The sequence below is a fragment of the Oncorhynchus masou genome, chromosome 5 (assembly GCF_036934945.1).
Source record: "Oncorhynchus masou masou isolate Uvic2021 chromosome 5, UVic_Omas_1.1, whole genome shotgun sequence".
NCBI lineage: Eukaryota > Metazoa > Chordata > Actinopteri > Salmoniformes > Salmonidae > Oncorhynchus > Oncorhynchus masou.
This window is the reverse complement of record NC_088216.1, coordinates 721,255-737,726: the sequence shown is the minus strand read 5'-3', so window position 1 is coordinate 737,726 and position 16,472 is coordinate 721,255. Positions and strand designations below refer to the sequence as shown.

The following is a 16,472-nucleotide window of genomic DNA, read 5'->3' as shown; positions in this document are numbered from 1 at the left end:
TATAATGGTGTTGATAGTGACAACCATCCACCAGTAGATTTATTATAATGGAGTTGATAGTGAACCCCATCCACCAGTAGATTTATTATAATGGAGTTGATAGTGACAACCATCCCCCTCCCCCAGTAGATGTATTATAATGGAGTTGATAGTGACAACCATCCCCCTCCCCCAGTAGATTTATTATAATGGAGTTGGTAGTGACAACCATCCCCCAGTAGATTTATTATAATGGATTTGGTAGTGACAATCATCCCTCAGTAGATTTATTATAATGGAGTTGGTAGTGACAACCATCCCCCCTCCAACAGTAGATTTATTATAATGGTGTTGATAGTGACAACCATCCCCCTCCCCCAGTAGATTTATTATAATGGTGTTGATAGTGACAACCATCCCCCAGTAGATTTATTATAATGGTGTTGATAGTGACAACCATCCCCCAGTAGATTTATTATAATGGTGTTGATAGTGACAACCATCCCCCAGTAGATGTATTATAATGAGGTTGATAGTGACAACCATCCCCCCGTAGATTTATTATAATATTTATTACACAAACATCTGCAACAATTATCATATTACATGTATTTTTTTAAACAAGCAGCTTTTTCAGCTTGTAGAAAACAGCTGGCTACATTTTGAAGTGCTGCGTTTTGATTAAAGTGGGTCACCAACGCAGTAAGTGGAACACAGCTCTTTTTATGTTAGTCACTTTTTGTTAAATAATATTTCAATTCATAGCCTGGATTTACCCTTCTACAATGTTAAAACATTCTACATTGTGACATCATTAAAATACTCTTACTACAATGTTAAAACATTCTACATTGTGACATCATTAAAATACTCCTACTACAATGTTAAAACATTCTACATTGTGACATCATTAAAATACTCCTACTGCAATGTTAAAACATTCTACATTGTAACATTATTTCATTGATATCATGAAACAACTCCTTCATGTATTTTCTGATGTTTAATCAGAGATCTTTTATCAGAGTATCTCTTCCCACATTGATCACAGCTACAAGGTTTCTCTCCTGTGTGTGTTCTCTGATGTGAAGTCAGATGGCTTGATATAGTAAAACACTTCCCACATTGATCACAGCTATAAGGTTTCTCTCCTGTGTGTGTTCTCTGGTGTGAAGTCAGAGAGCTTGATATAGTAAAACACTTCCCACATTGATCACAGCTATAAGGTTTCTCTCCTGTGTGTATTCTCTGGTGTGAAGTCAGAGAGCTTGATATAGTAAAACTCTTCCCACATTGATCACAGCTATAAGGTTTCTCTCCTGTGTGTGTTCTCTGGTGTGATGTCAGAGAGCGTAATATAGTAAAACACTTCCCACATTGATCACAGCTATAAGGTTTCTCTCCTGTGTGTATTCTCTGGTGTCTTGTCAGATTGCTTGATGCCGCAAAACTCATCCCACATTGATCACAGCTATAAGGTTTATTTCCTGTGTGTGTTCTCTGGTGTGAAGTCAGATTGCTTGATGCAGCAAAACTCATCCCACATTGATCACAGCTATAAGGTTTCTCTCCTGTGTGTGTTCTCTGGTGTGAAGTCAGATGGCTTGATATAGTAAAACACTTCCCACATTGATCACAGCTATAAGGTTTCTCTCCTGTGTGTGTTCTCTGATGTGAAGTCAGATGGCTTGATATAGTAAAACTCCTCCCACATTGATCACAGCGATAAGGTTTCTCTCCCGTATGTGTTCTCTGGTGTATTTTAAGTTCTGATAAAGATTTGCAACGCTTCCCACAGTCAGAGCAGCAGTGAGGATTCTTCCCTGTGGGTCTCTGCGGGGGTTTCTTGAGGAGTTCTGATGTGGAGAGACTCTTCTCTGCCTCGTCAGCATCATGATGTTGCTGAGGCTCCCCAGAGGATCCACGATAGTCACGTCTCTCTCCTGTGTGAACAACAAAGTCAGACAGTCACTGTAATTTGTCATTGTCGTGAATGTTTAAATGTTTTCACAAACTTTGACAATTTTCTTCTCCCATTAATAAGACAGTCAAGTGAACAACAGTCATTACTGTCTTCATTTTTCACACATTAGTCAATTATTTTATTCTTCCAATAAGTTATTACAGTTGCTGAATCATTAGGCAGTGATCCAGAAGACTTTAGGTCACCAATATTATGATGGTTATTATAGTATAGAGGGAGAGAGGGGACTGTATTATTATATAGAGGGAGAGAGGGGACTGTATAATTATATAGAGGGAGAGAGGGGACTGTATTATTATATAGAGGGGACTGTATTATTATATAGAGGGAGAGAGGGGACTGTATTATTATATAGAGGGAGAGAGGGGACTGTATTATTATATAGAGGGGACTGTATTATTATATAGAGGGAGAGAGGGGACTGTATTATTATATAGAGGGAGAGAGGGGACTGTATTATTATATAGAGGGAGAGAGGGGACTGTATTATTATATAGAGGGGACTGTATTATTATATATATAGAGAGAGGGGACTGTATTATTATATAGAGGGGACTGTATTATTATATAGAGGGAGAGAGGGGACTATTATTATATAGAGGAGAGAGGGGACTGTATTATTATATAGAGGGAGAGAGGGGACTGTATTATTATATAGAGGGGACTGTATTATTATATAGAGGGAGAGAGGGGACTGTATTATTATATAGAGGGAGAGAGGGGACTATTATTATATAGAGGGAGAGAGGGGACTGTATTATTATATAGAGGGAGAGAGGGGACTATTATTATATAGAGGGAGAGAGGGGACTGTATTATTATATAGAGGGAGAGGGGTGACTGTATTATTATATAGAGGGATATATATATAATCATCAGCATTTATGTATATATATAATCATCAGCAGCATTTCATTATTAATATTATTATTAATATATATAATATATTATTATTATTAATATTATCTAAATATTCGTCTCGTATTCAAATGAAGAAATGTCCGATTCCCAATTCTGCTTGATCTTTGTCTCTGTTCTTTTTAGGGTTGTGTTCTGGGATTTTTTATGAATAATGACTAAATGATGTATACATTTAACGTAGAATTATAACTAACAGAATTCTACCCTGTCTTTCTAGTAGTGTTAAACAATGTTTGTTCATGAGGAAGGGGTTATGTAGCATAGATCTAGGAAGAAAGTATGTATGTGTGAAAGATTAGTGGAATCTGTGTGGGTAGCTGGACAGGTAGGATCAAATCAAATCAAATTTATTTATATAGCCCTTCGTACATCAGCTGATATCTCAAAGTGCTGTACAGAAACACAGCCTAAAACCCCAAACAGCAAGCAATGCAGGTGTAGAAGCACGGTGGTTAGGAAAAACTCCCTAGAAAGGCCAAAACCTAGGAAGAAACCTAGAGAGGAACCAGGCTATGTGGGGTGGCCAGTCCTCTTCTGGCTGTGCCGGGTAGAGATTATAACAGAACATGGCCAAGATGTTCAAATGTTCATAAATGACCAGCATGGTTGAATAATAATGTAGAACAGTTGAAACTGGAGCAGCAGCACGGCCAGGTGGACTGGGGACTACAAGGAGTCATCATGTCAGGTAGTCCTGGGGCATGGTCCTAGGGCTCAGGTCCTCCGAGAGAGAGAAGGAGAGAATTAGAGAACGCACACTTAGATTCACACAGGACACCGAATTGGACAGGAGAAGTACTCCAGATATAACAAACTGACCCCAGCCCCCCGACACATAAACTACTGCAGCATAAATACTGGAGGCTGAGACAGGAGGGCTCAGGAGACACTGTGGCCCCATCCGAGGACACCCCTGGACAGGGCCAAACAGGAAGGATATAACCCCACCCACTTTGCCAAAGCACAGCCCCCACACCACTAGAGGGATATCTTCAACCACCAACTTACCATCCTGAGACAAAGCTGAGTATAGCCCGCAAAGATCTCCGCCATGGCACAACCCAAGGGGGGTGCCAACCCAGACAGGATGACCACATCAGTGAATCAACCCACTCAGGTGACGCACCCCCTCCAGGGACAGCATGAGAGAGCCCCAGTAAGCCAGTGACTCAGCCCCTGTAATAGGGTTAGAGGCAGAGAATCCCAGTGGAAAGAGGGGAACCGGCCAGGCAGAGACAGCAAGGGTGGTTCGTTGCTCCAGAGCCTTTCCGTTCACCTTCCCACTCCTGGGCCAGACTACACTCAATCATATGACCCACTGAAGAGATGAGTCTTCAGTAAAGACTTAAAGGTTGAGACCGAGTTTGCGTCTCTGACATGGGTAGGCAGACCGTTCCATAAAAATGGAGCTCTATAGGAGAAAGCCCTGCCTCCAGCTGTTTGCTTAGAAATTCTAGGGACAATTAGGAGGCCTGCGTCTTGTGACCGTAGCGTACGTGTAGGTATGTACGGCAGGACCAAATCAGAGAGATAGGTAGGAGCAAGCCCATGTAATGCTTTGTAGGTTAGCAGTAAAACCTTGAAATCAGCCCTTGCTTTGACAGGAAGCCAGTGTAGGGAGGCTTGCACTGGAGTAATATGATCAAATTTTTTGGTTCTAGTCAAGATTCTAGCAGCTGTATTTAGCACTAACTGAAGTTTATTTAGTGCTTTATCCGGGTAGCCGGAAAGTAGAGCATTGCAGTAGTCTAACCTAGAAGTGACAAAAGCATGGATTCATTTTTCTGCATCATTTTTGGACAGAAAGTGTCTGATTTTTGCAATGTTACGTAGATGGAAAAAAGCTGTCCTTGAAATGGTCTTGATATGTTCTTCAAAAGAGAGATCAGGGTCCAGAGTAACGCCGAGGTCCTTCACAGTTTTATTTGAGACGACTGTACAACCATTAAGATTAATTGTCAGATTCAACAGAAGATCTCTTTGTTTCTTGGGACCTAGAACAAGCATCTCTGTTTTGTCCGAGTTTAAAAGTAGAAAGTTTGCAGCCATCCACTTCCTTATGTCTGAAACACCTGCTTCTAGCAAGGGCAATTTTGGGGCTTCACCATGTTTCATTGAAACGTACAGCTGTGTGTCATCCGCATAGCAGTGAAAGTTAACATTATGTTTTCGAATAACATCCCCAAGAGGTAAAATATATAGTGAAAACAATAGTGGTCCTAAAACGGAACCTTGAGGAACACCGAAATGTACAGTTGATTTGTCAGAGGACAAACCATTCACAGAGACAAACTGAGATCTTTCCGACAGATAAGATCTAAACCAGGCCAGAACTTGTCCGTGTAGACCAATTTGGGTTTCCAATCTCTCCAAAAGAATGTGGTGATCGATGGTATCAAAAGCAGCACTAAGGTCTAGGAGCACGAGGACAGATGCAGAGCCTCGGTCCGATGCCATTAAAATGTCATTTACCATCTTCACAAGTGCCGTCTAGTGCTATGATGGGGTCTAAAACCAGACTGAAGCATTTCGTATACATTGTTTGTCTTCAGGAAGGCAGTGAGTTGCTGCGCAACAGCCTTTTCTAAGATTTTTGAGAGGAATGGAAGATTCGATATAGGCCGATAGTTTTTTATATTTTCTGGGTGACTGACAGTGAAGGTGAACAGGTGGTCACGTGTCAGGTGACAGAGGAATGGATGAGACTGAGGCAGGAAGTCCTTTAACCATAAAGTGGTATATTTACTGAGTAGTGTGGATTCATGGACGCACAGAACTTCTGGATCAGACGGAGTTAAGGAAGAGAAAGCAGCGAGATCAGGCGATGGCCATTTCCTGCTTTTATGGAGTTGAGATCTGTCGGACATTTCCACCTGACCGAATTAAAGCGCCCCTGGCCCAGCTGAGTAAATGGCAATGAATTAAAGGATTATTCCACCAACTCCATGGGCCTTTTCTACAACGTGTTAGAATGTTACAAAAGGAACGCATTTGTGTATTTGCACGGCAGAGCTCTCGCAAATAAACTTGGATCTGATCAACTGTGAACTGGAAATTCTGTCTGTTTTATTTAAGACCAGAAATTTACAACCTCTGGGTCTCAGACTGATAAAGATCATTGGAATTTATGAACATTGATTACAAAATTACTGAACAGGTTGTCTACAGCACAGGTGGTCTAGGCCTAAATTCACTTTAGCAGACCTATAATATATAGCCTAATATAATATAGCCTAATATATAGCCTAGAATATATAGCCTAATATATAGCCTATGATATATAGCCTAATATATAGCCTATAATATATATAGCCTAATATATAGCCTATAATATATAGCCTATAATATATATAGCCTAATATATAGCCTATAATATATAGCCTATAATATATATAGCCTAATATATAGCCTATAATATATAGCCTATAATATATAGCCTATAATATATAGCCTAATATATAGCCTATAATATATATAGCCTAATATATAGCCTATAATATATAGCCTATAATATATAGCCTATAATATATAGCCTAATATATAGCCTATAATATATAGCCTATAATATATAGCCTAATATAATATATAGCCTTACATATATATATATAGCCTAATATATAGTCTGTAATATAGCCTATGATATATAGCCTTTTATACTGATAACAAGTTCAAACAGGTGCCATTAATACAGGTAACGAGTGGAGGACAGAGGAGCCTCTTCAAGAAGAAGTTACAGGTCGTTGAGAGCCAGAAATCTTGCTTGTTTGTTGGTGACCAAATACTTATTTTCCACCATTATTTACAAATAAATTCATTAAAAATCCTACAATGTGATTTTCTGGATTGTTTTTCTCATTTTGTCTGTCATAGTTGAAGTGTACCTATGATGAAAATTACAGGCCTCTCTCATCTTTTTAAGTGGCATAACATGCACAATTGGTGGCTGACTAAATACTTTTTTTGCCCCACTGTATAGCTTATAATAGCTTATAATATATAGCCTATAATATATATAGCCTTTAATATATAGCCTATAATATATAATCTAATATATAGCCTATAATATAGCCAATAATATATAGCCTAATATATATAGCCTAATATATATAGCCTATAATATATAATCTAATATATAGTCTATAATATATAGTCTATAATATATAGTCAATAATATATAGCCTAATATATATAGCCTAATATATATATAGGCTAATATATATATATAGGCTAATATATATATATAGGCTATATGAATTATAATATTATAGTAATATTCATTAACGTCCACGTTTCTGTCTTCTTCACTATTCCCTTCTGGCGCGAGACTGATGAGCGGGGGGGGAAACACACAATGTCATCCATTTTAAGAATATGAATGAGGCTGTAACGTAACATAATGTGGAAAAAGTCAAGGGGTCTGAATACTTTCCGAATGCCCTGTACACCCATCCATCCATCCATCCATCCATCCATCCATCCATAGTGTATTCAGAAAGTATTCAGACCCCGAGACTCTTTCCACATTTCGTTATGTTACAGCCTCATTCTGAAATGTATTAAATCATCTTTTCCCCACATCAGTCAACATACAATAAATACCTCAATGCTTAATATATAGCCTATAATATATAGCCTATAATATATAGCCTATAATATATAGCCTATAATACAGCCTATATGATGAAAACGCCCTTATTTATTACACGGCAGAGAAAAAACTAATGAGAAAACACAACAACAAAAAACTTTAAAACTGATGACAACTGATCTCGTCTCATCCTCCAAGCTTCAGAGATCAACTGATCTCGTCTCATCCTCCAAGCTTCAGAGATCAACTGATCTCGTCTCATCCTCCAAGCTTCAGAGATCAACTGATCTCGTCTCATCCTCCAAGCTTCAGAGATCAACTGATCTCGTCTCATCCTCCAAGCTTCAGAGATCAACTGATCTCGTCTCATCCTCCAAGCTTCAGAGATCAACTGATCTTGTCTCATCCTCAAGCTTCAGAGATCAACTGATCTCGTCTCATCCTCCAAGCTTCAGAGATCAACTGATCTCGTCTCATCCTCAAGCTTCAGAGATCAACTGAACACAGGGAATACTTCTTTCCTAAATAGACATTCACCATTTTCTTCATCTCTAAATCCAGAATACTCCCTGATTTCTTTACAAACATTTTATCAAACATTATAGCTCTCAAATAATCATATAAGGGGGCAGCAGGGTAGCCTAGTGGTTAGAGCGTTGGGCTAGTAACCGAAAGGTTGCAAGTTCGAATCCCAGAGCCGACAAGGTACAAATCTGACGTTCTGCCCCTGAACAAGGCATTGAAAATAAGAATTTGTTCTTGACTGACTTGCCTAGTTAAATAAAAGGTCAAATAAAAGTACAATCAAATGTAAAATACCTCCTCTAACTCACAGACAGTACATAGTCCCTCTTATTCGTCTATGCCATCGATCCTCCCTACTTCTATTACCAGGTTCTCAACTGGTCACACAAGGACCTTTGGTTCTGGAATGTGGCGGAGTTCTGAGTGACCAATAGAATTTGATCACTAACTGTTACTCCAAGAGTTCTGTCATTCTTGACAAGGTCACTAGGTGTTGGGTTAAGGTTGCTACAATAGCATTCTCTATGAAGTTGTCGAGAGTGGTTAGATTTCTCCAGCCACCACAACCCTAAGTTGTTTACCAAAACATGTAAACAGGGCTGCCATTTTGTTTCTGTTCTAATCCTCGGTTGCCCCTTTAAAAAAAGCCACATCAATCAATCAATCTGCAGTTGAAACAGTAAAGCTGTCAACCTGCCACTGTAGTGGGGCAATGGATTTACACTGAGACTGTGGTAGTCTACTGTAAAATATATAACCAAACACAAACCATTGATTTACACTGAGACTGAGGGTTCCGGCGCCGACAGAGATGGCCGCCTCGCTTCGCGTTCCTAGGAAACGATGCAGTTTTTTGTTTTTTTTTACGTGTTATTTCTTACATTAGTACCCCAGGTCATCTTAGGTTTCATTACATACAGTCGAGAAGAACAACTGAATATAAGATCAGCATCAACTCACCATCAGTACGACCAAGAATATGACTTTCGCGAAGCGGATCCTGTGTTCTGCCTTTCAACCAGGACAACGGAATGGATCCCAGCCGGAGACCCAAAAAAACGACTTCGTAAAAGAGGGAAACGAGGCGGTCTTCTGGTCAGACTACGGAGACGGGCACATCGTGCCCCACTTCCTAGCATTCTTCGCGCCAATGTCCAGTCTCTTGACACCAAGGTTGATGAAATCCGAGCAAGGGTAGCATTCCAGAGGGACATCAGTGACTGTAACGTTCTTTGCTTGACGGAAACATGGCTCACTGGAGAGACGCTCTCGGTGGCGGTGCAGCCAGCGGGTTTCTCCACGCATCGCGCCGACAGAAACAAACACCTTTCTGGTAAGAAGAGGGGCGCGGGCGTATGCCTTGTGGCTAACGAGACGTGGTGTGATCACAGAAACATACAGGACCTCAAATCCTTCTGTTCACCTGATTTAGAATTCCTCACAATCAAATGCAGACCGCATTATCTACCAAGAGAATTCTCTTCGATTATAATCACAGCCGTATATATTCCCCCCCAAGCAGACACATTGATGGCTCTGAACGAACTTTATTTGACTCTTTGCAAACTGGAATCCATACATCCTGAGGCTGCATTCATTGTAGCTGGGGATTTTAACAAGGCTAATCTGAAAACAAGACTCCCTAAAATGTATCAGCATATCGATTGGGCCACCAGGGCGGGCAAAACCTTGGAAGACTGTTATTCTAACTTCCGTGACGCATATAAGGCCCTGCCCCGCCCCCCTTTCGGAAAAGCTGACCACGACTCCATTTTGCTGATCCCTGCCTACAGACAGAAACTGAAACAAGAAGCTCCCACGCTGAGGTCTGTCCAACGCTGGTCCGACCAAGCTGATTCCACACTCCAAGACTGCTTCCATCACGTGGACTGGGACATGTTTCGTATTGCGTCAGGCAACAACATTGACGAATACGCTGATTCGGTGTGCGAGTTCATTAGAACGTGCGTTGAAGATGTCGTTCCCATAGCAACGATTAAAACATTCCCTGACCAGAAACCGTGGATTGATGGCAGCATTCGCGTGAAACTGAAAGCGCGAACCACTGCTTTTAATCAGGGCAAGGTGACTGGTAATATGACTGAATACAAACAATGCAGCTATTCCCTCCATAAGGCTATCAAACAAGCTAAGCGTCAGTATAGAGGCAAAGTAGAATCTCAATTTAACGGCTCAGACACAAGAGGTATGTGGCAGGGTCTACAGTCAATCACGGACTACAAGATGAAATCCAGCTCAGTCACGGACCAGGATGTCTTGCTCCCAGGCAGACTAAATAACTTTGTTGCCCGCTTTGAGGACAATACAGTGCCACTGACACGGCCTGCAACGGAAACATGCGGTCTCTCCTTCACTGCAGCCGAGGTGAGTAAAACATTTAAACGTGTTAACCCTCGCAAGGCAGCAGGCCCAGACGGCATCCCCAGCCGCGCCCTCAGAGCATGCGCAGACCAGCTGGCTGGTGTGTTTATGGACATATTCAATCAATCCCTATACCAGTCTGCTGTTCCCACATGCTTCAAGAGGGCCACCATTGATCCTGTTCCCAAGAAAGCTAAGGTAACTGAGCTAAACGACTACCGCCCCGTAGCACTCACTTCCGTCATCATGAAGTGCTTTGAGAGACTAGTCAAGGACCATATCACCTCCACCCGACCGGACACCCGAGACCCACTCCAATTTGCTTACCGCCCAAATAGGTCCACAGACGATGCAATCTCAACCACACTGCACACTGCCCTAACCCATCTGGACAAGAGGAATACCTATGTGAGAATGCTGTTCATCGACTACAGCTCGGCATTCAACACCATAGTACCCTCCAAGCTCGTCATCAAGCTCGAGACCCTGGGTCTCGACCCCGCCCTGTGCAACTGGGTACTGGACTTCCTGACGGGCCGCCCCCAGGTGGTGAGGGTAGGCAACAACATCTCCACCCCGCTGATCCTCAACACTGGGGCCCCACAAGGGTGCGTTCTGAGCCCTCTCCTGTACTCCCTGTTCACCCACGACTGCGCGGCAACGCACACCTCGAACTCAATCATCAAGTTTGCGGACGACACAACAGTGGTAGGCTTGATTACCAACAACGACGAGACGGCCTACAGGGAGGAGGTGAGGGCCCTCGGAGTGTGGTGTCAGGACAATAACCTCACACTCAACGTCAACAAAACTAAGGAGATGATTGTGGACTTCAGGAAACAGCAGAGGGAACACCCCCCTATCCACATCGATGGAACAGTAGTGGAGAGGGTAGTAAGTTTTAAGTTCCTCGGCATACACATCACAGACAAACTGAATTGGTCCACTCACACAGACAGCATCGTGAAGAAGGCGCAGCAGTGCCTCTTCAACCTCAGGAGGCTGAAGAAATTCGGCTTGTCACCAAAAGCACTCACAAACTTCTACAGATGCACAATCGAGAGCATCCTGGCGGGCTGTATCACCGCCTGGTACGGCAACTGCTCCGCCCACAACCGTAAGGCTCTCCAGAGGGTAGTGAGGTCTGCACAACGTATCACCAGGGGCAAACTACCTGCCCTCCAGGACACCTACACCACCCGATGTTACAGGAAGGCCATAAAGATCATCAAGGACAACACCCACCCGAGCCACTGCCTGTTCACCCCGCTATCATCCAGAAGGCGAGGTCAGTACAGGTGCATCAAAGCTGGGACCGAGAGACTGAAAAACAGCTTCTATCTCAAGGCCATCAGACTGTTAAACAGCAACCACTAACATTGAGTGGCTGCTGCCAACACACTGACTCAACTCCAGCCACTTCAATAATGGGAATTGATGGGAAAGGATGTAAAATATATCACTAGCCACTTTAAACAATGCTACCTAATATAATGTTTACATACCCTACATTATTCATCTCATATGTATACGTATATACTGTACTCTATCATCTACTGCATCCTTATGTAATACATGTATCACTAGCCACTTTAACTATGCCACTTTGTTTACATACTCATCTCATATGTATATACTGTACTCGATATCATCTACTGTATCTTGCCTATGCTGCTCTGCACCATCACTCATTCATATCTTTATGTACATATTCTTTATCCCCTTACACTGTGTATAAGAAATTAGTTTTGGAATTGTTAGTTAGATTACTTGTTGGTTATTACTGCATTGTTGGAACTGGAAGCACAAGCATTTCGCTACACTCGCATTAACATCTGCTAACCATGTGTATGTGACAAATAAAATTTGATTTGAGACTGTGGTTGTCTACTGTAAAATGTATAACAAAAACTATTGATTTTTATTTATTTATTTATTTTTATTTCACCTTTATTTAACCAGGTAGGCTAGTTGAGAACAAGTTCTCATTTGCAACTGCGACCTGGCCAAGATAAAGCATAGCAGTGTGAACAGACAACACAGAGTTACACATGGAGTAAACAATTAACAAGTCAATAACACAGTACAAAAAAGGGGAGTCTATATACAATGTGTGCAAAAGGCATGAGGAGGTAGGCGAATAATTACAATATTGCAGATTAACACTGGATTGATAAATGGTCAGATGGTCATGTACAGGTAGAGATATTCGTGTGCAAAAGAACAGAAAAGTAAATAAATATAAACAGTATGGTGGATGAGGTAGGTAAAGTTGGGTGGGCTATTTACCGATAGACCATGTACAGCTGCAGTGATCGGTTAGCTGCTCAGATAGCAGATGTTTGAAGTTGGTGAAGGAGATAAAAGTCTCCAACTTCAGCAATTTTTGCAATTCGTTCCAGTCACAGGCAGCAGAGAACTGGAACGAAAGGCGGCCAAATGAGGTGTTGGCTTTAGGGATGATCAGTGAGATACACCTGCTGGAGCGCGTGCTACGGATGGGTGTTGCCATCGTGACCAGTGAACTGAGATAAGGCGGAGCTTTACCTAGCATGGACTCAGTGTAGATGATTGATTTACACTGAGACTGATTTCTACTGTAAAATGTATAACCAAATACAAACCATTGATTTACACTGAGACTGTGGTAGTCTACTGTAAAATGTAGTCTTTTAAGTAGTTACATTGGGGAGAGGGGGGGGGTACTTTACCATGGAATTGCCCGTTCATAACAACTAGTCCTTTAAGTAGTTACATTGGGGAGAAGGGGGAGGGGGGGTACTTTACCATGGAATTGCCCGTTCGTAACAACTAGTCCTTTAAGTAGTTACATTGGGGAGAAGGGGAGGGGGGGGGGTACTTTACCATGGAATTGCCCGTTCATAACAACTAGTCCTTTAAGTAGTTACATTGGGGAGAAGGGGGGGGGTACTTTACCATGGAATTGCCCGTTCATAACAACTAGTCCTTTAAGTAGTTACATTGGGGAGAAGGGGGGGGGGGGTACTTTACCATGGAATTGCCCGTTCATAACAACTAGTCCTTTAAGTAGTTACATTGGGGAGAAGGGGGGGGTACTTTACCATGGAATTGCCTGTTCGTAACAACTAGTCCTTTAAGTAGTTACATTGGGGAGAAGGGGAGGGGGTACTTTACCATGGAATTGCCCGTTCATAACAACTAGTCCTTTAAGTAGTTACATTGGGGAGAAGGGGAGAGGGGGTACTTTACCATGGAATTGCCCGTTCATAACAACTAGTCCTTTAAGTAGTTACATTGGGGAGAAGGGGGGGTACTTTACCATGGAATTGCCCGTTCGTAACAACTAGTCCTTTAAGTAGTTACATTGGGGAGAAGGGGGGGTACTTTACCATGGAATTGCCCGTTCATAACAACTAGTCCTTTAAGTAGTTACATTGGGGAGAAGGGGGGTACTTTACCATGGAATTGCCTGTTCGTAACAACTAGTCCTTTAAGTAGTTACATTGGGGAGAAGGGGAGGGGGGGGTACTTTACCATGGAATTGCCCGTTCATAACAACTAGTCCTTTAAGTAGTTACATTGGGGAGAAGGGGAGGGGGGGGTACTTTACCATGGAATTGCCCGTTCTTAAAACCTGACAGATGTGCCTGGAGAACTGCATCCACTCCAATCCACAGACCAAAGGACTGACCATCCATGACATCAGACCTTATAGTGTTTCCCATGTTGAGAATATACAGTGTTCGGGATATGACAGTTGAACTAAGGCATGTGTTTTATTCTTCAAGTATCAATGGCTATATGAGTCCAAATATGGATACAGATCACCACCTTTAAAACACCCCACATCAGTTCAACAACTACAGATCACCCCTTTAACCCCCCCACATCAGTTCAACAACTACAGATCGCCCCTTTAAACCCCCCACATCAGTTCAACAACTACAGATCACCCCTTTAACCCCCCCACATTAGTTCAACAACTACAGATCGTCCCTTTAAACCCCCCACATCAGTTCAACAACTACAGATCGCCCCTTTAAAACCCCATCAGTTCAACAACTACAGATCGCCCCTTTAACCCCCACATCAGTTCAACAACTACAGATCGCCCCTTTAAACCCCCCACATCAGTTCAACAACTACAGATCGCCCCTTTAAACCCCCCCATCAGTTCAACAACTACAGATCGCCCTTTAAAACCCCATCAGTTCAACAACTACAGATCGCCCCTTTAACCCCCACATCAGTTCAACAACTACAGATCGCCCCTTTAAACCCCCCACATCAGTTCAACAACTACAGATCGCCCCTTTAAACCCCCCATCAGTTCAACAACTACAGATCGCCCCTTTAACCCCCCCCCACATCAGTTCAACAACTACAGATCGCCCTTTAAACCCCCACATCAGTTCAACAACTACAGATCGCCCCTTTAAACCCCCATCAGTTCAACAACTACAGATCGCCCCTTTAAACCCCCCACATCAGTTCAACAACTACAGATCGCCCCTTTAAAACCCCCCACATCAGTTCAACAACTACAGATCGCCCTTTAACCCCCACATCAGTTCAACAACTACAGATCAACCCTTTAAACCCCCCACATCAGTTCAACAACTACAGATCGCCCTTTAACCCCCCACATCAGTTCAACAACTACAGATCGCCCTTTAACCCCCCACATCAGTTCAACAACTACAGATCAACCCTTTAAACCCCCCACATCAGTTCAACAACTACAGATCGCCCCTTTAAACCCCCCACATCAGTTCAACTACTACAGATCGCCCCTTTAAACCCTCCACATCAGTTCAACAACTACAGATCACCCCTTAAAACCCCCCACATCAGTTCAACAACTACAGATCGCCCCTTTAAACCCCCCACATCAGTTCAACAACTACAGATCGCCCCTTTAAAACCCCCACATCAGTTCAACAACTACAGATCGCCCCTTTAAACCCCCCCCATCAGTTCAACAACTACAGATCGCCCCTTTAAAACCCCCACATCAGTTCAACAACTACAGATCGCCCCTTTAACCCCCCCCACATCAGTTCAACAACTACAGATCGCCCCTTTAAACCCCCACATCAGTTCAACAACTACAGATCACCCCCTTTAAACCCCCCATCAGTTCAACAACTACAGATCGCCCCTTTAAACCCCCACATCAGTTCAACAACTACAGATCGCCCCTTTAAACCCCCCACATCAGTTCAACAACTGCAGTTGTGCCCCCTGTTTTGTAAGATTAGTATTTACTGGTGTGTTAATCTTTTACCTCCCGTCTCCTCCGGCTCTTTTTTCGATGTGACAGTTACCTCCCCCTCCTCTGCAGAAACGGCTTCCTCTTCCTCTTTCACTGTAACATCCTCCTTCTCTTCTTTCACTGTAAAATCCTCATCCTCCTCTCTTACTTCTTGTTTTACTGTAACATCCTCCTCTTCCTCTACGTTTGTTACTGTAACATCCTCTTCTTCCTCTTTCACGACAACGTTCAGCCACAGACCCTCTTTCTCCGTCCAGCAGACCTCCTCTTCATCAGGAGGAGAGTAGCTTGGTGAACTCATGGTCGGAGGTGTTAGCTAACAGTTAGCTAACTATGCTAATGCTAACTTAACCAGCCAGCTACCGTTAGCTAACTAATAACAATAACGTAAATATGCAATGAAATTATATAATTGATAAGATTGACAGAAGTGTGTTAAAAACACAGTGGCTAATATACATTAAAACGTCTAAAGAGCTATACTGGTTCGGTTATATTGTCTGGAAAGCTACCGAGGTGGCCGACTGGCTAACTTCTTCTTCTTCTGCAGCATAATAGAGCTCAGCAAACAAACGTTTTAAGGGCATACTGCCACCTGCTGGAGGATACGATCAAATCATGGTTTGCTTCATTCTGTACCATTTTTTTGTCAAATTAAATAAACAAATAAATCCCTACTAATGTATAACATACAGCCCCCCTCCCCATGAACCCCCCAACCAATTTCCCTCGATTATGCTTAGAAATGGTGACCAGATTCACAGACTATGCTATAGGACTGCTTTGCTATCGCTGATTGGAATATGTTTAGAGACTCTGCTGATAAAATGACAGGG

The 16,472-nt window shown here is 42.4% G+C and overlaps 1 protein-coding gene across 1 annotated transcript; it reads right to left on the bottom strand.

The window, feature by feature from the left end:
* Nucleotides 1-535: 535 nt before the first annotated feature.
* On the bottom strand, nucleotides 536-16,176 carry LOC135530539 (zinc finger protein 501-like). Its single transcript, XM_064958843.1, has 2 exons — nucleotides 15,649-16,176; nucleotides 536-1,922 (listed from the first exon to the last, which is right to left on the bottom strand). The coding sequence occupies exons 1-2, from the start codon at nucleotides 15,935-15,937 to the stop codon at nucleotides 949-951; spliced, it is 1,263 nt and encodes a 420-aa protein (XP_064814915.1). The 5' UTR covers nucleotides 15,938-16,176; the 3' UTR covers nucleotides 536-948.
* Nucleotides 16,177-16,472: the final 296 nt, after the last annotated feature.